Genomic DNA, 24,311 nt, shown 5'->3' on the forward strand with positions numbered 1-24,311 from the left:
CGGTTGGAAAGAACAAAACTCAGCTTTTTCTCCGCTGAATTGAACAGAACCAGAAAAGTGAGTGTATAAAGGAAAAAAACAGCGTATAGAACTGTTTAGAGCAGGTGTAACGTGAACTTAACGACCTGACTGAAGAACGACACCCATTACTTCCGTGAAGTTCACAGGGTTAAACCGTATCTAAACAATCCAATCCATATTATCGTATTGATGTGAGTGTCTCAGCAACTGCGCACCCACCCCTCCCTTAACCCAACAACAGTCAACTGATTACAAGTTACGGTTAGTGTTGAATCAGGGGAGGGGTGAGTACAGTGTTTTCTATATTACCTACAGACTTACTAGCTATGTTAATCAAAGTCAGTATCATCAAAAACGAGTCCTTGTTAAACTTATTTTTCTGTTTTTTGAGATGTTAATTTTTCTGAACATATAACAGTAAGGCTGCTCTTTCCCAGAATTCCTGGATCATTACAAGAGTAACCCCTCTGGGAATGAAACACTATCTTCAAAACAGTTTTGGTCTAAGAAGAAAAGCGTTTGTAGCATTCGTAACGTTATATAAGGATAGTTTCATTCACCTGTTTCCAGTTGTAATACAAAAACAGGTGAGTTACAAATCTGCCCGAGGCTCTCTTCGATCGAGTGTCGTAAAACCAAAACCACAATAATCACATCAGCCAATTAAAACTCAGAATAAAAACAAGCCAACTGCCTAAGGCGCAAGGAAACGCGGCTAAGTCGTGACTGCTTCGGTTTTGCTTCTGATTGGTTGAAAGAGTGGCGCGATTTTTTTCGGACCAATCACAGAGCGAAGTGAGGCAAAGCCAAACCAATCCCAGATTACTTTTAACACAACTGAAAATTCCTCTTACGAGGCAACTTCACCGCGCTTACACTCCATCATCAATAAAGTTAACGTCCTGTAAATTTTAGAAATTCGAGGTTATTACGGTTGCATCTCTTTAACTGGCGTTGGCGGTCAGTGTTACTACCGGCATAAAACCACATTTTGTATTCATTTTTTTTTTCATACCGAAAGACAAACAAAGGAAAGAGAATCGTTAGGACAAGTAACTTTTATTTCAGTAAACACTTTACGCTACAAATTTAGTTCAGTACTTTGCTTTTTCAGTGTGAGACGTAATAGCGAGTCCTTCGCACGCAAATCAGCTTGAGGCCCTTAGTTGCGCAAGATGGTCTCATATATGGCTTGTACGCCCATAACAACATCCACGGCTCGCGTCTTTAGGGACAACTGTCAGAAAGGAAAACAAATTTTCGTTACTATTTTAAAATCAGAGTGATCTGTTTTTCACGGTTTGAGTGGGTTACCTTGTAATCACGGGTACCTTTCTCTACAAAGTGAAAACGACAGGGAACGGATCACACAGAGTACAAAGGATCATGGTAACAAGTAAATAACAACCTCAATTAATGTCGAAATGAAGCGAGTGGTAGCCCACACTAAAAAGCCAGAGGGTCCTGGACACTGGCTGGGGGACGGAGGATACTCAGATAGTAACAAGGGACACTGTGGACGCACAGAAATATTTCGCACGACCTCGAAAAATAAGGACATTCTATCATGACCATGCTGATCTTAGAAAGTCTCTTCTTTACAAAGGGATCCGAGATTTACAATTTTCTACAAGAATAGATGGCAATACTAGGCACTGAATAGAAGACATAGAATACTAGGCATTGCTATGTAAACCAAACCAATTTTTTTAAAGCTGTCTACCTGCACCACAGGGTTACCAGGCTGCATCTTAAGCTCGGCCAAAACCCAGATATGATTGGTGAACTTCAGTGATTGGTAAAGCATGTCCTAGCAAAAAAACAAAAAAAAAAGGTTGGAAAACATATCATGGAAGAAATAGCAAAATATTAAAGCGACGGTCTTTGCTCCCGTCCACCCCGAACTATTCCAGGACAGCTCTCTTTACAACATCAAGAGCATGAATGAATGTACTTAATCGAACGCAGCTCACTGGAGTTTATATTGTGGAGGGTTTACGTGGAATATTTTGGAATACGTGGGTGCATTGTAAAATTGAAATCCTGGGCTTTCATCGAGTCGCGATAGAAAAGGTGCTTCTTTGTGGTAAGGGAGATAAAGGAGTACCACGGCCACGAAGAATGGAAATAGCTCCTTTTTTTAAAAAATGAATACATCCTAGATTTTTGTACTAAAACGTTTGATTCGATCATTTCATCCCGATGATATCCAGTCCTCGATTGTTACATCGGATCATTTGATTATGCTGTTTCGTTCGACTGACGTGCAGCCCTAAATCCTACACCAGCCTGTGAACTGTAAGAATTCGTCAACACTATTTCAATACCTGGCCTTCCACTGTTCGTTTTGCAATAGTAAATATGTTGTTGGCAGAAAGTTTCTGTTGGGCAACTTCTAAAGAAGAAAGGGGAGGCAACAAATGAAAAAAGACAAAAATGTTAGCCCAACATTCAGAGACAACATCGACTATCCGTCACATATTCGGTAATCTTCAAGTTACCTGACGAAAAGTTTACGTCGGTGATTTGATTTTGAACTTCATTCCCAGCAGGAATGTCCTTCCACGTGGCTAAAAACACCTTGCGATCTGCATGAAACAAAACAAGAAAAAATTGAGGGAGTTTTAACTTGTTCTGCCTTAATGTGATTCAAATAAGCGCATAAATGAAAAAAAATAAAAAAATAAAAATAAAACTACTATTTTGTTTTTCAGATTGCCATGAATAATGTCGAATTCAAGAAAGAGTTTTACAATGCGTGACTTAAACCCCGAGGTGCAAAATTTCATAATATAAATTGTACCGTGGAACCTCGATTTAACAAACCTCTATATAACGAAGTCCTTGGTGTAACGAACGATACTTCAGTTTCAGCCCGGCTAAAGTTACAGTAAATTGTATGTCACAGAACCTCGATATAACTACATTTAACCCTCAATATAATGAAACAATTTACCCAGTCCCTTGGCACTTCGTCAAATCGAAGTTCCACTGTACCAGTGTTGCACGGTTTGTAAAAATCTTGTAAAAATCTGACCCAGACTTAACAAAATTATTATTTCCAATTGGAGTAAATAGTCTCCATGCTTACCCAACCCAATTTCGTTTGGTTCATTTTGGTTCATTTTATCTATCCTGGATTACTTTATAGTTGGAAAATCATTAGCTCTCTAAATGTTACTAGCTCAAAACAAAATTACTAGCTTCATAATAGCAGATTTTATTACCAAATAATTTGGATATATCAACAAAGTTGAAATGGTAAATTGGCCACCGTAATGATTACAAAAGCTGACGTTTCGAGCGTTAGCCCTTCGTCGGAGCGAATGACGAAGGGCTAACGCTCGAAACGTCAGCTTTTGTAATCATTACGGTGGCCAATTTACCATTTCAACTTTGTTGATATATCCAAATTATTTCGTTACTCCCACCGACGCAGCCCGAAACAGTTTCTTTCGAAACTATCAGCCTTTATTCATTTGATTTTATTACCAACCCACCCCTCTCTCACAGGCAAGATTGAAATACAATAGCAAGATCTCACGGAGATCAAAAATTAACCCTGTCTTGCATGTGAGGGAGGTGACACAATAACAAGTGCCACAAGTCCACAAACTGGTGAAGTCGGTGCCAGGATATTGCACTGCACCAAACAGTACCGGTGCTTTACATCTACTGAGAGAAGTCCCGGGACTAAGTTATTGAACCAGCTTTCCATAGTCAGCCGTTAACGATAGTTATGCCAGGTTTATATTGATAGACTCCGGAATGAGACTCACCCCTTGCCTTTTATGCTCCCCAAACAGGAAGAGGTTGTGCATAATTATAATCTTAGATCTGGCATTAGCCGCTCCACGCGTCCTACTTGTAGGACCAAGCGCACGCTAGAGTTTGTCACGCAAGAGTTTGTCACGCATGAGTATACCTAGTGGCTTGTATAATTATGCCTTTTGTATTATTGGATTTATTGTATTATATTTTAGTATTATATGTTTTGTAAATAGCTCTGTAATTCAGCCATTTTGTATATTGTTGCAACGAGTCTTAATAAACAGTCTTTATAGTGCTGTGATTCAAGTGGAAAATTGGCCAGATTCTCAAACAGTAAATAATGTTCAACTAAGTGGCGGTAACAGGGTAGAACTCACCCATCTGGCCATCTTCTGTAAACAGCACGTTGTATGGAACCATGCAACTGAAGTAGAACACATCCACATTATTTTTAACGGCCACCTGGAGGTTTGTGAGCGGGTCCATTCTCAGCACAGCGCCAGCTAGCACAAAAAAAGGAAAAGAAAGTATTTTACTGAGAATAATCAAACAGTCAAATTTGATTATTTCACATCTATTGCTGATCAGATTGCTCAACGAGGAAGAAGAAACGCAATTGATGTTAGCCTGGGTCTCAAACCGAACCTAGTCTCGGTTCCAAACTTCATTTTAAGGAACTGTATATAAGGTAGACAGAGAAATTACCAGATAGATCTGACGAATTACAAGCTACCGTATTACTCTAACTTTAAATCGAAACCTAACGTACTTGTGTTGACAGGAAGCGAAGTTTCAGCAGAGGTGTTGGCGAGCAACGGTGACGGAATGTTCAGCGGACAACTGGGTGTCAGTCCAAAACTGAAAGAGAGAAACAAAGAAACTTGCCTATGAAAGACAACACTTATCAGGAGCGTGGAATAAAGGACCTGACTCTTACACTAGCCACTTTTGTAGTTCGATGCTCCCACACAGATAACTCTTTGGTAAGCTGGGCAACACCTTAGACTCTTAAGACAAGCCTTCAGCAAACTTGCTAGAGGCGAAAATTTCAAAATAACGCTGTGCAATGGCAAAGTAAGAAAAATAGTACATTTTGAAAGATTTTTTTTATAAGAATCTCGCGAGCTTGGGGAATAAAAAAGAAATTGGATGATCCAAGGGCTAATGAATTCCGTTCACGCTCTGGGATACTTAGTAAAAAGGTAGAAAGTCTGTTTACAAACCAAATGGCTTCAGCGCTTAACTCCGGTTTCCGTAGCATAAAGTGACTATAAATATTTCTACATTAATTTACAGTTAGTTCTACAGTAAAACTGACTAACTCACCTGTTCTTGTTAAACTGAATTGCAAACCCTGCCATAGCTTGCATGGCCTTGTTGTTGATTGTCATATCCATATAAATCTGTCCTTGACGTCGAGAAAAAGTTCCTATTCAAGAAAAACGACTTCTTATTTACCACGAGGAATCAGTTAAGAACAGACTTCGTTGCAATGGTTACTACAAGAGCTGCAGCGCTGCTTCAGTTTACATTTCTAACAGTTATACCTGAAATTTCCACGCCTTTTCCTTTGGCAGCAGTGAGCCACACCTACAAAATCATTAAGACATGTGTCAGTTCAATAATGTCACAATGAAACTAAAAGATATATTTTATAACTCCTACTCTTACTGTAACTAGTTAAACACACAATGAACAATCGACTGTGAAGTGTGATCGACCAGGTTAAGAGAGTCCAGAAAAAAAAATTGTCGTCAAAATTCCTTTATGGTCCTACAACATAAGAAAAAAACAACAAGATTTGACAATCATTGCCAGTCCTATCTTAAACGAGACAACTCTTAAATATCTTCCCCCAGTACAAAGACAGAGTGATTCATCGTGTATGTGTAGTTTCCAACAACATCTTAAGTAAAAAACGGATAGTGTAATGGCTCGAGACTTAAGTTAGAGGGACGTAGACAAATACAAGTTTTATCGTATAGCTTGAAACTTCTTATTCCCACTCCTCTTAAGGCTCCACTGTGCAAACCTCCACCGCTCAATCCCCCCCAAAAAATCCAGTCAGCCACACGGGTTGAGAGCTCTGCCGAGATTGTTTCTTGGAGCGCTCAATGTATCTCTGAGGACTGTGTTGGGAATAATTCACTTTAAGAACCAATAGGGCTCACGACACTATGGTTTCAGCCATTCTACCTTTCAAATAATCACTCAACATCGTGCTCTTAGTTACCGATTTGAACTTTCCATGAAAACTGCATTTATTCATTTCTGAGGTATCCAGTCAATCTCCTTACATACCAGAGCTAGGCATGCCATTATGTCACGCTTCTAAGTTGTAACAGAAAGAATTAAGGTAAAGAAGTTGTCCCTGACCTGTTTAGGAGCAGAGTACATTCCTCCTGGGATACCAGGTCCCCCGGACAGGCTGAAAAGGTCGCCCAGGCCTCCCATCGGCCCTCCCATTGGCTGAGCAGGACTTGGTGCTCCACCAAGCTGAGATAGAAGTCCATACGCAAAGTTATCATTCTTTGACAAACTGTTTCGCTACTATGGCGTGAAAGTGAGACACTTTCACTTGTGATCTAGAATCTGATGATCTGCTGTACTGCTGCTCAAAGTGCAACATAACATAATTATAGTTATCACCGTAATTCCAGCAACGTCTTGAAAATATTTAGATCGTGACTTTTTACCTGTAAACCACTTAGGTCTTCTCCCAGGAGATCCATCACCCCTCCTCCTGCCGCTGAATCAAAGGAAAAAATGATTAATTCATTTATAAAATACCGAGGCTCACCTCACCAGAGCTTATCCCGGATTCTATGAGCTCTAATGTCAGTGCACCAATTGATTAGGCAAGTCACACCTACACACCTTTACTAAGTCTTAGTGGCAGTAAATGGAGCAATCACTAGGAGAAATGTATGACTAGCACATAGCATGTTATTGAGTAACTTTTCTGCATTTTTCCCCCATCCAATCCGGTCAGCGTTGCTCTTTTATCTGTCCTTTCCATCCACATTCACTCTTAAAAATTTTTTTCAAACTAGAACACCACAGTGCATTACAATTTTGGGGACTGCGTTGACCATATCGTGTAATAACAACATTAATGAATACTACGTGACATTATCCCACTGTACCTGCTGCTGGCTGCACAGGTGGAGGAGCAGATTGAGTGGGTCCCACGTCCATCAACAGGTCACCAAGAAGGGAGTCAGCTGCTGGCTGGGGTGGTGGTGCATGGGCTGCCACTGGAGCAGTAATTGGAGCTGCAACTGGTTGAGATGGGGCAGGGGCAGCTTCCTCAGTCTCAGCCCCTATTCAAGATGTTAAGAGTCTCGTAAGGTTATGGTTGCTATACATATTTGTGTTTACAGTTACAAATCTCTTCATATGCAAACTTAGCAGAGAACTCCTTGCTAGGGTAAAGTTACTTTTTCTTCATCACAAGGGTACCAAGCTGTGGGGACTGAAACTTAACATCTGATGCCAACATATGACTCCGTATCATGAATGCACATCAACAGCAGGGAAGTGTTTCTGTCAATCCTTCCTACTCCAAGAAATTATCAATGTAGAACTTTTCCTTGCTGTCAAAGTATTACAATGTTAAAGAGGTAATGAGAGTAAACTAAATTATCAACAGGGTACATTATCAAGAAAGTTATAGGAAACTAAGCACTGTACCTGGAGATGGCTCAGCTCTTGGGGGTAGGGTGAATCTCCTTGCAGCAGTGCGTCCTTCAACAAATGAGCTGGGCGGCTTGTGATACACAGATGCCAAGGTGGAAATATTGCAGATTAGTTCGTCAAGGAGAGTAGGTTCCAAAAGGTCAGTTTCTTCAGATATGAGAGGCTTCTCAGCCAGCACAACTTCCTATAGATAATCCAATAGACACTTTTTGCACAAGTCCTGATAACTACACAATCCCTCTTTTTCTTTTTTTCAGTCACAACAGTAATGGTGATTCCTGATACACTCTTAAATAGCATCAAGTTATGGGCAAGACTTTGAGAAAAAAAAAGAACTTGTAATTAGCAAGCTGATTAAGTCTCAGCCAAGTCCTTGTGAAATATTCTTAAGCAAAAAATTTTTCTTTTCCCACTAGCTTTCTCCCTTCAAGTGTTATCGATGGGATCTTTTTAACTGTCACGGAAACATGGATGAATTCTAGGCCAGGGAGTAACCTGTAATGGCTAGCATCCCATCCAGGAGAAGCAGCAATGCTCATAATACCCTCAAGCAATGAAAACCAAGATAAGTTCTAGCAGGATGGACCACCTGTTTCATACGCTGATTATCTGAAAGGGAGTTGGTAATAGAGAACCTAATGATCACACCTTTGCTGCTACAGGGTCAGTGGAAAGAAGTCGCCAGTAGATGTAGCCCCTGTCCCTAAGATCTGGGTTATCGCTATCCTGGGTTGCCAGACTCAAGACCTGTTGTACTAGCTCCTGGGTGTCAGTAGGACGTTTCAAGAACAGCTTTACAATGGATGTCAGTAGCTGTAGTTGAACCTGTAGGCAAGAAAAAAGTCTATTGATATTGTGGATATGGTGGGATGATGTCTCCGAAACTGTATCAGTTTAAAAATTAAAAAATCTCTAGCATGTTTTTCAATAAAAATGCAAACCTGAGAATTTTCATCTTGGAAGCCTTCCAGGAACGACTCCAATAATTCTGCAGCATTGTCAATTCTCTCAGCATATTCTCCAATGATCCAAATCATTGATGCCCTATGAATTAATTAAATTAGTGTAAGCAAAACTTACCAGGAGACTGGAGGTTTAAACGAAAGTCACTAATTAAAAGAGTTGAACCTCCCTTTGCAACCACCACTCGTAAGTGACCACCTCTTGTTAGCAAACACTTTTTTCAAAAATACCACAAGTTTGCAAATCAAACAACTACAAATGGAACCACTTATAAGCAACTACTACTACCTCTCATAAGGGACCACTTTTACAGATACTCGTTTCCAATTCTTCAATAGTTTTTAACCTTCTGTAGGCGACCCCTTGACAGACAGTTGCCTTTATCTCTCAGGGGCATAACTGAAAATTGTTTCAACTAATGTCATAAAAGTGGAGCCACCAAAGGTGTTTCCAGAAATAGCTTTACCACATTAATTGTTGCTTGTGCTGTGTTCCAAAAAAAAATTTGGCCAGCACCACTTGGAGTAACAAATGAGCCAAGTTTCTTTCACCTGAATTGTTCTAAATACTGTATTTAATAATTTATGAGACACAAAACAATCACCATAGATCCTAAAAATTCTTATTCCTTGAATAAGCCACTAAAAGTTCACAGACTATAGGTTTCAACAAGCAGAGGCAAAAAAAAAAAGAGAAAATAACAAAGGAAGTAAAACAGATATATTCACCTTGCCTCAGGCTCATCTAATGAATCCAGATTTTCACACAAGGTGGAAATTATACTTTCATACTTATTTGGGTATCTCCTGAATATGTCCTGATTGTAAACAGCAAAGGTTAAACATAAATATACACAAAAGCATCGGTTACCAACATATCAAATGTCACAAAAAACATCAACAACTGCCAAAAACTTAAAATATGAAACTTAGAACCTTGTGACCCACAATTCTCTGAGAAAGTACTGTGTGCACACATAGGTGGCAGAGCAAGGGGGTTGGCAGGGCTACAGCTCTTCCAATTAAAATTTGGAGGGTTCATCCCCACAAATCTTTCAGTGTCAACAATATTGTTGGTGCAACACTAGATTAGTTTGCCAAAATATTAAGTATCATAATCTTAACAAATTGTTTCATCAGGATTGTGCTGGGTGAAAATATATGTGGTAGAACATTTTTCATTTCAATAGCTCCAGCCTGTGTTCAAGAAACCAACATTAAAAATTCATTTTTCAGGAAATTTGAGGAAGGGCATCTACTTGGCTGTAGTAAGCCCCACACACGTCAAAGTGCTCTGCTGTCTGTGGTAAATTTGTGGTGCTGTGGTTAACTGCAGCCATGGGGGCAGTACAGTGAGGAACTCTTACCTGTGCACCATGGTGCTGTTGAAAGGGTAAATTTTTTCCTATCAAAACTGTTCTGAGAAATAGAGACTAAAAAATATATTACCTTAATAACCACAATAGCTTCTTGTACCACATAGTTAACCTTGGTTTGAATCAAGTCCAGAAGAGTGCTCACACAGCGTTCTGCAGATTGCTACAATAGATTAAGTGTATTAAGAGTTGACATAGATTTTAAAAAATAGAAAACAAATTGACAGCTATATGCACTGTACTGGTATACAGTGGATTTTTTTAACTTTCCATATATGACAGAGACCTTTTGTTTTAGGTGTAAGACTTCCATAGAACACAATCTCAAAGAGGAAATTTACAAGTTTGAATAGGAAGGTGTATATGTTAAAACTAGAAGCAGAATTCACCCTGCATGCTTCTGTTTATAATACACTGTAGATAGCATCCAGCCTAGGGACCAATTGAAAACTCCAAGAGTCATTCTTTTCTTCTGAACTGTTGCCCACCTCAATGAAAAGTGCACATACCGTATTTATCTGTATATAAGTTGACCTTTCATGACCAAAAAATCTGCCCAAAAAATCACCCTTGACTTATACATGGATCATATACAAAGACCTGACCCAAGCACTCCAAGAAATTAGCATAACAATTGCCTGAAGTCCGTTAGGAAAACCAAGTTTACAAAACCAGTTCTACTTGTGTTCGAGTTTCATCAGTTTTCAATGTGTTCTTCATCAACGAAAAAGTTTGTATCTTCTGATCTGCAGGGCAGACATTTTTCCTTACAGCTTCGCTGCTGTTTACGGTGCTGAACTCTCATTTTCATCAAACGATTACAGTAGCTTAGTAACCTGGCAAATGCTGGCAAGTTTCCCATGATGGTGCTGTTTTCATCTAGTGATCCTTCAAAGCTATTCAGTGTTCCTTTGGTCTACTAAATCTCCTTTCAAACTCATTTACATACATGAAGATTTCATTTTCAAAGTGAGTTACAAAATATGGTAAATTACTTCTCCAGTAAATCAAAGTGCTCATATATGCTTAAATCATGAATCATGGTGATGTAAACAAGTGTTACTAATCTTCACAGCACACCATTACATTTTGCTCTGCATTTTTTGTTGTTGTTGTTCACCTTGTTTTCAGATATAAGAGATCAACCATTTGGGAAATTTCCACAGGTCTGAATTTTTCTTAACTAGAATGATGAAATATCTGATTTTTGACCTTGAAAATAGGGGTCAACTTATCGGTTCGACTTATATATGGATAAATACAGTAGCATTGACTTCTCTGGTACAAGACAAGTTTAAAAGACAAGTTTGCCATTTGACAACAATTTTCCAGAGGTATTAGCCCTTAGTTGACCCACTTTTCATGGTTCATGTGCCCAAATACATTGAATATTGGCAATTAAGCGACTAGTTTATAACAAACCTCAACTTTGATGGCACAGCGTCCAATTGCACGCACTGATTTCCTCACAAAATCAACATCAACTTCTGTAGCATACCTGGAATTTAAAAATCAGACATTGTTATATGGTAAGAAAATAATTAAAGTGACAATGGTTATCACCACAGAGCAAAGACTTTTGACTGCTTTGAGTTCTACAGAAAAAAAAAAAAAAGCAAACAAGTACATGTATCTTTTTTGGCTTAAGGAAGTGCAGTTCCAGTATCTCTTTGTTTCATATTGGTTACCAGGCAAATGTAAGTGCACAAAATTCAATGGAGACTATGAATGGACTACATGAACTGGTTTTGTGCCCATACAGAGTCTTGCATCCATAAAAAGGTTGCATGGGTTCTAACTCTTTTGTACAGACCCAAGATTGCCAAAAAATAGTGTTCGTGAAATCCGTACAAAAAGCATTACACTCTTAAATCAAACAGCCACATACATCCAGTTTTAGATGTATGAAATGAAATATGGGCAATCAGTGAATTGCTCTCATCTGTGGAAAAGCTGGATATCATTTAAACTTTTTCTTAAGACCAACGTTCTAAAACAAACTATAATTTATTTTACAAAAAACTGTAAAGAAAATTACTCTAGATATACTTAAAATCCAGCTTTACTATGAGAGGAAAAAGCCATTTTACATACTGAACCACAGGAAGACATCTTACTCTTTCAACTCTGCCAAGACCTGGGCAATGTTCTGTTGATTTGACAGCCGAATCATGATATCCAGTTTTTCAAGTTTCACATAAATTGGATCATTGTACTTGACAAAGAACACTTTCATCTCATTCTTCAGGATATCTGCTCTAAAAATTAAACAACCTTCACTGGTTAGAAAACATGTCTTAGTTTAAGAGTTGTACATCTTTGTAGTCGTTCATCATCAGGAAGTAGGATTGACTTGGAAGTAGATTTTTAAAAACATGACTAATTTGCATAAGGTTAAATAACAATTAAGAAATCTTTGAAATCCTCATAAAATTACAGGATACAGTTCAAGTTGCATTGCACCAGTCCTATTTGCAACACCAGAGAAATACATTTTGATTCACTTCATACAGTTGGAAATTTTCAAATTTCAAGTTTGTGTAATTTGACTCTGAGTTCATTTTGAATTAATAGAGGGCATGATACTCTGGCCATTCAGAATCCAACTGATCCACTCTCACTCTCAGTTTGAAGTCAAGGACTAAACTTGAATCCATTCTCCTAAAACTTGGTAGTTACCTAAATGCTTAGATTCTTACAAACTTTAAAACTGAGAGGAAAATCAAGCACAAACAATATTTCGTGTCATAGAAGAGCTTAATATAAAGATTTATCTACACCAGTAAACTACTATAGAATGATACATAGAACGTTACACTAATGTTCATCTGTTTAAAGTGGTATACATGAATAAATGAAAGTGTGCACTGTATACCACTAGTTAATGAAATGAGTTATCATTAGACAGTTACCTCTTTTGTACAATCAAATTGATATTCCTAAGAGCAACATACTGGACTTCAGGTTCACTGGACAACAAAGTCACTAAGGAGAAACAATTTACATTAAAAATTATATGTGGCTGGATAGTTCTGAAGTTTCAATCAAAAGTTAATCCACAAGTATTGCTCTTAGCACATAGCTTATGTGTAATCCAAGCAATACTGTTAAGAAACTGTTAGTTGGAGTGTTCATTTCACAGCACAGATTGAAGTATTACTTACCCAGAGGAGGTGACAGTTTTTTAACAAGATTCTGCACGTATGACGATGAGGGAGTCATGATTTCCATGTATTTCATAAGAACCTGTGAATATTTGGTACAATATCAGTAAAAGGTAGGTCTTGATTCAAACAACATGAAGATAAGAATTCAAATTGGAGTAAAACAAAAAACAAACAAATGCATTATTGTTAACTTTCCACCTAGCAATGGCTGGACATATAAGCAATATAATCTAATTACAATACCACCTGAAACTGCACTTTCAGGACAAACTTTCATTCATTTTACATGTTCATAGGAATGAAAATACACACAGTCATGTCCCCCAAACAAAACCCATGAATGAAGTCCCTATGGTTTCATGCAGCACTGCATTAGAAAAAAAAAACAAGTCTACCAACAGTATGCTAATATGCCAAATATAACCTTGTGTTAAAAAGAAAAAACTTTCGTTTACATACAGCTGTTGTCTATTAGACCCTAGTTGGGAGAAGAGGAACTTTTTGGTGGGTCATGACAAATACAAGACTTGCCAAATGTAAGCAAAAACAGCTACAGCGTACTCTTGGACCTGACACATTCATTAAGTGTTGATACGTACAATTAAACATTAAACCCTTTATCATTATTTGAATTTTTAGATTCTAGTTTTAGATACAAGTATATTGCTAGTTTTTAGGTTCTAAGTTTGTTAGAGTAAATTTGTGGTTTTAGGGATAATTTTTCACAGCACCCTGAACAAGTAGTGGATGTGTGCACTGCATAAATGAACTATTTTCATTAATATTATTGTACTATACCTTGACAGCAGACAGAACCACGGCAGCATTGGCATGAGACAGCCTTGGTGTGACTCGCTCACAAATGCTGCAGCAGAAGAAACAGAGAATAATAACACTTAGTATAAAGACATTTTAGATAATTAGTTAACCACACTATTATTTAAACATGAAAGAAATTTGTCACCTCTGAGCTTCTCTATCATCTTTTGGAGTGTACTGTGCCAAAGAGTCAAGGATAAATATCTGTCCCCACCTAAAAACAAATTAAAAAGACAAAGACAAATACAAATAAAAATGAATATTATTTATTGCAGCTGACATCCAAGCAGTTGAGTCAAACCAGTTGCTGGTAAGCTTTGGCTTAAAAACATACACTGTCATGAAAAAAAATTGCCTGACTGCTAATGTATAATTATAAAATGACACATTTCATTGAACTCTTTGACTCCTAAGAGTGACTAGCATCCAGTTTGTCCTTACAAATAGAATATAACCCCTAAACATTCCACATTAAGGTCACAAGAATGAAAGAAATGATCACCAACTAGAGAAGCTTTTTAATGTTGAACAAATTCTAGAGAACCATAGGGAGAATATGCATGCTGATGTTGGGTGCAAATGGCTAATTTTTAGCGCATCAACATAATCTGCCAAAGCAGCCGGTTCAAGTTAATACTAGTTTTTTTCCTGAGGCATTACTACTAGTTTTTTATGTACTACTTACTCTGTACATTCATTTAGTGCTGTGAGCAGTTTGTTGATGGTTTGGGAATTTATTTCCATCATGGCAGCAGCAGTTGGTGAAACATCCCCAATCTCAGATAAGGCAGCCACAGCATTAGCCACAACCTACAACAAATACCTGTTGAATGAGCTATCATGCCAACTTAAATTCAAGAGTGAAAAAGTTACGACAAAAATTAATCTAAAATTGAGGTGTTGTTGTATCGACCAAGTGATCTCCACGTCAGTACAACTGGGAGGTGGTTTGAGATTTTCCTGTACCAATTGAACAGTCTAGAAATTTATTATCACGCTGATGTTTTTAATCACATCACATGTATACAGCAAGTACATGCATCTCACCTAAATTTGTAGATATTATACTTGGCAAATTTGATTCACTGGCTTTTGAACCCCTTTAACTCCCTAGACCTGATTGTTAATTCTCCCATTTAGTTGCTATACATCTCCTCATAAATCAGTTATGAGAATTTGGTGTTAGATTGAGATACCAACCACCTGATAGGTTTGAGTATTCTCATTACCTGTTTGCTGGATGATTATGGATTAACTTGTTATAGGTAGAAGTTCTGTCTTAATCACTTCTGAGAGTTAAGTTGTGCTACTGCTATTTATTTTTGAGACAATATGCATCTTATAGTAAGTATAGATCGTTTTCACTGTTATGCAACGAAAAATAAGTCAAAAACTATTTTGACTTATTTTTATCTAGAACTTACTTTGGCTATCTAGTTGACTGATTATCTGAACTGAGCCAACAAACATTAACACATGCACTTTTCCTAACACTTAAACTCCTAAAAATCACTAGATAAGTGTATATTTTTCAACAGACACGATTGGAACTGTACGTCATGCACTGCCACAACCATGAACTTCAAACTGTGCTGGTTTTCAAACCAAGCAAGCTATTGAGCTGAAAATTTGAAAAAAGATGTGAATTTAAACCCCCCTTGTGCCCAAAGAGGATAATAATTTTCATAGCTCTTTAGTTTAAATTTTGGAATTTGATGACCTCATGTAAAAACAATCTATACTTGTATATACATACACATAGAATTGTACAAGCTTCAGCAACTACATGAACAAGATGAGAAGTAGACACACTGATATGAATCACTATCTATTATTGTAGGGTGCCCTTTTATGACAACTTAGCTTTTAAGGACTTGGTTCAACTCACATGCCAGAACATTTCAAAATTAATCAGAAAATAAAGAACTGTGTCTCACCATGGGATTCGAATCAGACAACAGATCCTTCAAAGAATCGAGAAAACCTTGATCCTCTACCAGTTGAGAGTTAATGTCATGGAGCTTTGCTACACAAACTGCAGCAGTCTTGCGCACATAAGGATCTTCATCCTTCAAGCACTTGCGCAGGGGCTCACACAGGTACTCTGTGATCTTGTCAACACGGATACAGCCCATTGTACGAACAGCTAAAGCACGAATTAGTGGGTTGGGGTCTTCACAGTCCTAAGTTGGAAAAGAAAATGAAATATGTAACGTTCACTAGAACAAATTAATGCAAACTTAGAGCACTTTCTTATGATTTTAATGATGAAAGTTTGGTCTTACTATGAAAGTTCATTATTAATCTTGATGACAACTAGAATGGTAGTAATAAAGATGACAAACATAACAATAAAAGTAATTAAAATAGGCTTGCTGACATACCACAAGTATACATGTACATGTATACTTTTATCATCTCTAATGATTCAATAATAACTCGTACAAGTACAAGCCTTCTCAACAATTTTAGTACTGAACAAGGATAGAATCTGCATGCACTTTAATTTTTGTGTCAACAAATGAAAACAATGTCCATGAAGTTTATTTTGACCTGATGGAGGACTTACTCCTCTTTGTCAAACTTATAGATCCCACAGAGGATGGACTTGCAATAATTCTGACCTTCACAAAAGTATTAACAGCCATAATTGCCATGTCAGGCTGAGACTTGGCATAATTCATCAGGTAAAGGTACACCAGCTTTTTTAACTCCAAGTTGTCAGTTTGCATACAATTCACCACATCGGGGAACAAGGAGCTGAAAAACAACATTAGAAATCATAACCTTTAGTATGTCCTATACACTGTAGACAGAACTCCTCAAAAGTAAGTTGACAGTGTTTGCTTGAAACTTGATTCTTGATCCTTGAAACTTTCAAGAGTCAAGAATACAGAATCAAGTCTTGAGGTTCAAGGATCAAGAATTGAGACACTCAAATAACTTTTTAAGGATCTCATGCTATAAGTATTTTCCTCTTGTGAATCAGACGAGGTAAAAAGCTTCAAGTTATGTGAAAAACTGATTGTGCAAAAATTCCTTTGTTCCCTCCCTTCAAAAATCTTGCAACTCAACTCGCACATCTCAAAACTTGACTCAAGCCCTGATCCTCGAGATTTTTGAGAATTAGAAATCAAGATTCGAAGGACTGTCAACATACTTTTGAGTGGTACCATTAGTTGTAGCTAAGGAGTCTCGCTTGTTGATATAGGTTGCTCTCTTGTCTTTTAATCTAAATAATTGCTCTATCTAGGCCTACATTCAATTCTAAGTGGTCCTAAATCTAACACAATAATTATGTTCAAGTTAAAAAAAAATGAATCTGAATCCCTTCCATTTTAGAAGACATCAGGAATTCTGCCAGACTTAAGTTGCAGGTGCTAGAAAAAAAATACCTCCTTGTCCCAACAACATTACTGGTACATGAATAAAAACAAGTACATTCAATCATGTAATAACAATTACAATGATATAAACACAGCAAGGAGTCCTCCAGAAATCACCAAACTTATATTAGAAGTATAAACTCAAAATCAAGCAAATAAAATTATACAACACCTAAGGAGACAACAAGATAGCATCACATCCATTTTTAGATTATGTCTCTCTTACCTGACATCCTTTCCAACAGTCATACTAGCAATAACTTTTTTCACTGCTTCTTTCTTTCGATCTTTCTTATCACTGTTCAGCTCTGCCTTGAGCTCAAAGATCTCCCCTGAAAAATACACCATACTCTTGGCATAAAAAAATATAAAAGAAAAAAATTCTAGCCCCAAGGTTCAAAGCAGGTGTACCTTCCATGCAAAATAAATCATAATAAAGAAGGATTTTTAAACCAAACTTCTCTTTCCTATGCTGATGGGCTGAGCATACCATAAATTCATGCCCACAAGATACATTTCATTCATCTGCAGATCTACTGGAAGATTTCCACTTTGAAAAGTTCTTATAAAACAAAGAAAACAAACTCTTTTCTGACACACTTTGTATCACCTCTAGCACATTTAAAATTCCACTTACCTTTCTTGGTTGTTGTAAAGTATTTGGAATCAGTCATGATTGCCTGAAAAGAGAAATGAATAAAATAGCTGACGAAGAAGGTTAACAACATGTAACTTATTAAATCCTTCGCAAACCGACAGTTGTTTCAGACTTCCATCCCTGAATATCCTCTTCATATAAAATATCATGATATTTGGGGAGGCGTTAACTTGCCATGTCTCTAAAATTTCACAATTGTTAATGAAATAAATTCCATTAGACTTGCTGATGGAAATCAAGTACACATCACAGGTATACTGCAAAGTTTGCAATTGCAGAAAAGTCACCAGAAAAATTCAGGTTTTGACGGGATTCGAAGCAGTTCCACCCTCCTGATCACAATATTGTGATCAGATTCCTACGATGATCATTGCTTAGCTTGACCCTACATGACTGTGTATCCAATACGCAAATCAACCGATCGAATAAATCAGCATATTCTCCAAACTTACGTTTGAAACAGTTGAAAACTTCTATTCAAAACGGTAAAAATGCTAAGCCGCACCGTAGATCTAGAGCTCTCTTTTCAATATTTGGTAACGAGCCAAGAGTACTATATCGACTGCAAACACCTCCATCAGTTCACGGAGAATAACAACCAAATCGCAAAACTACAATATGAACATCCCTAATAATCTTTTTCTGGCTAACTATCTCAAAACATTGAGAAAACTCACCTTCCCTTTCCCGATGGAGACGGATTACTATTAAAGAGTTAGGACGAATCGTACAACCCAATATGGTGCCTTCCTTGAGTTTGTTGCTAGGCCTAGGCTCGCGCGCTAGTGAGTCGTTTTCAATGTCACGCCATGTACAATGTATGACCGACTGCGTGATTTGGACTTTAGCGTTAAGTCAAGTTGGCGCGGGTTTTTCCTGAACGTTTGACAGATGTAATATGACTGAAAAACTTAAAAATCATTTTTTCTCCTAAAGGTAAATGAAAAAACAACGGTAATAAACATACCCAACCTATGAGCAGCCGTTCAGCCCAAATACAAGCAATGTGAACGGTGCAGAATGGATAAAATTGGTGTAATCGTCATTTTTAAGGCGGCAGATACAGTTTGCATTGAAGAGATGATAACTGTGAAAACGGATCAATTTTGGTCAGCCGTTCATCAGTTCTTTGGGCCGTCACGCAGCGCTTCCCCGTTGGTTTTGGGAAGTGTTGCGTGACACCCCAAAGAAAAGTTGCGAAGGAGACCACAGTGTGTAACGACTTGTTTGATCTGGGCACACCGGAAGTAATGTTTCCCGGCAGTAGAATGTTGGAAGCTCCACTCAGAGCGACTTCCTTAATAGTCCCCCCCTGTTATTCAAGAAGGTGCCAGTGATTCAGCCAATTTCTGCTGCTTCAGAGAGAGTTTTTAGCATTCTCTCAGCCTCGTTCAATGACCAGTAGCATAGGGTGCTATATAATCCTAAAAGTTCAAGGGAAATTAACGTAAGAATCGAGTAAAAGAGAATCCTATAAGTGTGCGAGATACTAACGTACCAATCCAACGAAGGAGAATGCTTAAATTGCACGAAATTCTATCTTGACAATCCAATAAAAGAGAGATACCCACATTCACGTTGACAAACACCAGTCAATTGTTATGGTTCGATTTACTTTCATTAGGGAGTTGAAGGACTCGAAAGGACCGAAGGATAACTAGATATTTATTTTTCATTTTCAAAGAGCCTAATTTTCGTTGGCAAAAATCACAGATGTTTAGCAAAGAAATCTTCCCAGAGATATCTTTGTATTAAGGCAACGGTGAGAAATCATTTCCTTAAGCTTAAGATAAAGAGTTTTTTGTTTTATTCTTTTTATTCTTTAAATAGCCCACGTCTGCGTCGATATTTGTCCTCCGTTTATTCCCGTCGAAAAGGAACAAAGCCAGCGGAAGAAAGCCAGCTCAAAAGTTTCATGTTTTGTTTGTATTATTTTAAACGGAAAAAAAGCAAACTCGTTTTGTAAAGTCCAGTAATAGTGATACTAAAATACTGGTCTTAAACGCGGCATTCACCACCGCATCACTCCTGGCTTTTTATTGAGCGGCCTTTCGCGCACAGTTAAAATTGATGGGAGGGTTACGCGGAGAATAAACTCTTTATGGCGACTGGTATGTCGGCTGATAGTGTCTCCGGCTGAGATATTGTGCGAGGAAAGATATTTGGCCGAGGAGGGAAGCCGAAGCTTCGAGAGCAAATCTATATGAAATATTGAGGGTAATCTCCAAGCCGAAGACATTATCAGTGGACATACCAACAAAACAGAAAGGGGTTTGTTTATTTTATATTTATGATTGGTGTTAGGACTAACAACCCCCTCTCGACCAATCAGAAGCAAGACTAATTCTAATCGCCGTCCGTTCAACCGCATTTTTTCTCGCGCTTCAAGCGCTTTGCTGGATTTCAACAAAAATGATTCGTTATTGTCTACTTGTGCTAATTTTCTATGATCCGATTGGCTGCGGCAAAAACCGAGGTTTTTATTTTGCGACAATCAATCAAAATGCGCTCTATTATCTCTTAACGCTCGTACATCAGTAATGCATATTCTCCATACTGTTCCTTAAACATTTCCCTAGGTGCTGGTAAGGAGAATTTTTGTAACAATCATGAGCTTCCTTAGTTGGTGATCATTTCCCTTATTCTCGTGACCTGAATATTTGATTAAGGGGGTATATGATGAGAAGAGATTACATGCTAATAAAAGAGTTAACTTTATCACATTTCTGTTCAGCAACACTATCGATCAGTAGAACCGCTGGCTTTGAATTGTGTCTCTGAAAATTAACGTATATTTTTCGGTACAAAAAATACATATTCGTCGCAAAACTTTCGTCTCTAGCGATGTGACTTCTGAGCTTCTTTACAAACACGCGGTAACTTTGCCTTCCTCTTTGCTGGTTTCTCTCTGGGTTTAAGTTCAATCTGCACCAGGACAGATCGAGTAAAAGGCTGAAGAACTTCACGATGGTTTTTTATAGCTAGGTCAGAGGGGAGAGGATAGTCTTTTTTCCTTTACTACGACATTTGGTTCTACGAGTATGATCCTTGCTCCAGCGTTCATGTGTGTGTCCCCTGCCCAAGAGTGAGAACGTGTGAGGAATTGTACAACAAGCTCTTTAACATTTACAGACGCAAAGGAATCTCGACGCCGCCTTTCAAGTCACGACGACTTATTTCAGCCACCGGCCGATTGTCTCGAGATTTTCCGAATTTGAAGAGTCTCATTGCAGCCTTCCTGTATCGTTTGTTTCTATAGAAATACAGTAAAGGATCTACGAGAGGAATATTTCTGTCCAGCGCAAAGTTGAGGTTACGCGAAAAAAAAGGCAAAAGTAGCGCTAAAATGTATGCGGCCCCCACAGGAACGATTGAGATAAAAACTGCAACTGTTAGCAGAAACGCCGTGAGGGCAATTCTGCTTTCGATCTTCGATCTGATTGGCGCATTGACTTGGCTGAATTAGCCTCGGGTCCGTTTGGGTATTTTGATGTAAACCATACAATAAAAATACACTAGTAGAGTCAAGACGAGAAACTGAAAAATGACGTAAATAACGGGAATGACCACTTTGAAAACACCAGAGTCTTCTAATACGAGAAACATGAACGATGTTGCGAGGGCTGTTATCCAAACGATTACTGCGAGTCTCTTTAAGCGTTTCTTTGTGACTGTAACCTTGAACTCCAAAGGTTTTACAATTGCACCATATCTCTCCCAACTGAGCAGAACTTTTTGATAGTAGGAAGCACAATGAGTAGTGTTCTGCACAAATTGCGTATGGTGACTATCGTACAGATCGTGTCCTCCATTACAGCTCCTCGAAGAACTATTGCATGTATAATGATGTAAAATGGGGCTAAAACTACACCCACTTAGAAATCACAGGCGGCCAAACTAGTGATCAGAATGTTAGAGTTTGTCCGTAACTCTCTTATTTTCTTGATTGCTAAGATCCCCAGGATGTTCAACAAAATTGTAAATAAACCTATAACGGCAGTGATAGCGATGTTAAGCTGAAGGTGAGTTTTTCTCTCTAAGTCCCAGGTAAACATCGGAGCAGCTGGACAAAATAACTTTGATGGGTAAGAGTGAAGAGGCAAGCTTTTAGAGATACTCACATTCATGTTGAAAAAGGTCAGTCAACTGTGGTCCTGTTCAGTTTTCAATACGAAGTTTAAGGTCTCGAGAACTAACTAAACATTTATTTTTTACTTCCAAAAAGGCCAATTTCCGTTGACGAAAACTGTAGATTTTAAGCGAGTAAAATCCACACCAAAAAACATCTGCGTAAGCTTTCCAACTATTTTTTGTTTCATTGTTGCTTAAAAAATGGTTCATTAGCAATATGAAAATGCGCAGTAATTGGGAAACTGATGGTGTCATGAAAACAGAAAACTTAGAAAACACGAAACAGGAAGCTTAGAGATGCTCACATTTATTTTGACGAACAATGTCGGCGGTCGTTACAGAAGTCCTTTGCTCTTTCCAGCGCTCCTTGAAACGCTCTTGGTTTGTAACGAATGGTCAGAAAGTAACTGAAAGTGGCGATAATCACTTACCAGGATTATCAGTTCAGGAATATCTTTTGTTTCTTTTGGAAAACTGTTAAAATTGAATTAACACTAAAAAAAGGAAGCCGTTCTCTTTCCTAACCGTTAAATTGAGGAAGTAGTCAGTCAAACCCATTCATAAATCTTAAATTTTCAATGTGATTCTAATTTCAGAAGGTCCTTTAGACATTTGTTTAGGCTTAAACAAGACATCACCAGCAATTAGGGAATTATTCACACCAGACCAGTTAGGACGCAGATTCAACGAGAAACTATTCCAAATGGAAATCTAAAGAACGCTAAAGCAAAGCGATCCATGTTCATGCGAGAAGTCTAGTTTATTTGATCCTGTGGATACTCCACGCTCCCAAAATTTGCTACTAGTCATATTTGCTTTTTTCGTGAATTTGATTCCTTCTTTCTCAGATAACTTAATGAATACGAGAATTACCAATAAATTACCATCATCAGAGAGATCTGCAAATTGACTGGAAATTATTCTCAGTCAAATGATCACAGCTTTTTTTCTTAACAGGCGCCTAACAGAGTTCCATAAACAGTCTGATTCCCAGCTCATGTTACTACACCAAAATGTGTATCTTTGTTTCACCCACAAGAAAACCACCGTCGGTTTCACAGGACAACTGAAAGTTTCATGTCCCAGTGAATATGTGCGACAAAGCAGTCACAAATAACACGAAAAAGTGATAAATGTTTTTCTAAGAATCTCTAAATTTCGCCTCTCTTTTGTGAAAGGACAGTTTGGGTGTTTTTTTTTTTTTTTCTTCATAACACGAATGAGAAGGCTGTAAATGCTTAGGTCCTGGGAATTTAAATCAGGCTTCACTTTGGTGTTTGGTAAAAAATTGTCCTGAAATTGAAAGCGATCTTAAAGCAAAATCCTATCACTTCTGTATATCTTGACGACCAATGTAATTTCCAGTTGTTGGCACCACTTTCCGGCATCCCTCTCTGTTGGTAAGCACGGAGTTCTCCACCTCTTAATCGATAATTCCCGATGAAAACAGCGAGATTTCCTAATTTTGAAGTTTTACCAGTTCTGCCGTTTTTGACGAGCCCGTAGCGCGAGTCAAAACACACAAAAAAACAACAACAACAACAATACGAAGCAGTACTACGCACCAAAACGCTTTTACTTTCTGCCAAATGTTTCTGCTCATTTCTCATAACGCGGGAAAAGCAAAGCGGATAGAAAAGCGTAGCGCGCGCCGGCCGGTTAGATTTGTGTTTTTACAGCACAAAATAACCAACTGCACAATTTCGCAGGGCACTTTTACTCAATTCATGCGCTATTTGTACATCTACTTTCTGCAGTTGGGTAATAAAAGGCTGTTACATATTCAGTATGTCGCCGGCGAATCTTTATAAGCGAATGACCAAAAATACCGAGAACCCCCCGACAGTTACAAAATTTCGTAATTTATCTTATTTTTGCTAAAGGATCCTTTTGATGAACCCTTTTCAAAAATTATATCGAAAAGTTCTATCGCAAAGCTCAAAAGACGCCTACAACTCGAAATTTTGCAACTGTCGGCGGATTCTCAATACTTTACTAATGGTAAACATCACAGCGTACACTATGCACTCGGGAGGTTGCTAAGCACGAAAGAGGCGTAAGGGTCGCGCGAGGCGATATCCGAGAGCGACTCTAGCTTCTTGTTAGATGAATTATCAAGCAACTACCTTCAAAACCACTTTGGTACACCTATGTACGCATTTATAGCTATTCAGCATCCCTACCAAGGAGACTTAGGGGCTGATTACATGAGCCGAGCTGGCCCGGTTAGCCGGGCTGATTTCTTTTGTTTTCACGCTTTGGCGAAAACCAAAACAAAAGAAATCAACGCGGCTAACAGGGCCAGCCCGGCTCATGTAATC

At 38.2% G+C, this 24,311-nt stretch overlaps 1 protein-coding gene across 1 annotated transcript; it reads right to left on the reverse strand.

Moving 5' to 3' along the window:
• Positions 1–1,064: 1,064 nt before the first annotated feature.
• On the reverse strand, positions 1,065–18,658 carry LOC111322097 (AP-1 complex subunit beta-1). Its single transcript, XM_022925143.2, has 28 exons — positions 18,537–18,658; positions 17,839–17,881; positions 17,428–17,533; positions 16,440–16,575; positions 15,753–15,998; positions 14,501–14,625; positions 13,961–14,029; positions 13,795–13,861; positions 12,994–13,075; positions 12,742–12,814; positions 11,947–12,087; positions 11,252–11,327; positions 9,903–9,992; positions 9,183–9,271; positions 8,433–8,535; positions 8,140–8,316; positions 7,486–7,675; positions 6,939–7,115; positions 6,489–6,541; positions 6,169–6,288; positions 5,340–5,382; positions 5,119–5,221; positions 4,562–4,650; positions 4,170–4,295; positions 2,523–2,609; positions 2,349–2,416; positions 1,745–1,831; positions 1,065–1,258 (listed from the first exon to the last, which is right to left on the reverse strand). Exons 2-28 carry the CDS (start codon positions 17,873–17,875, stop codon positions 1,184–1,186), a joined length of 2,835 nt encoding a protein of 944 aa, XP_022780878.1. The 5' UTR covers positions 17,876–17,881; positions 18,537–18,658; the 3' UTR covers positions 1,065–1,183.
• Positions 18,659–24,311: the final 5,653 nt, after the last annotated feature.

This window comes from Stylophora pistillata, chromosome 13, assembly GCF_964205215.1.
Source record: "Stylophora pistillata chromosome 13, jaStyPist1.2, whole genome shotgun sequence".
NCBI classification, from domain to species: Eukaryota; Metazoa; Cnidaria; class Anthozoa; order Scleractinia; family Pocilloporidae; genus Stylophora; species Stylophora pistillata.

Bases quoted from the DNA above. Each gene is read 5' to 3' on its own strand.
- LOC111322097 (XM_022925143.2), bottom strand. From the start codon at position 17,875: ATGACTGATTCCAAATACTTTACAACAACCAAGAAAG. The intron at 12,815-12,993 runs GTAAGTAATACT...GTTTCTCCTTAG, and splicing joins AAAACTGTCACCTCCTCTGG to TGACTTTGTTGTCCAGTGAA. The intron at 7,676-8,139 runs GTGTGATCATTA...GATTATCTATAG, and splicing joins CTGACCCTGTAGCAGCAAAG to GAAGTTGTGCTGGCTGAGAA.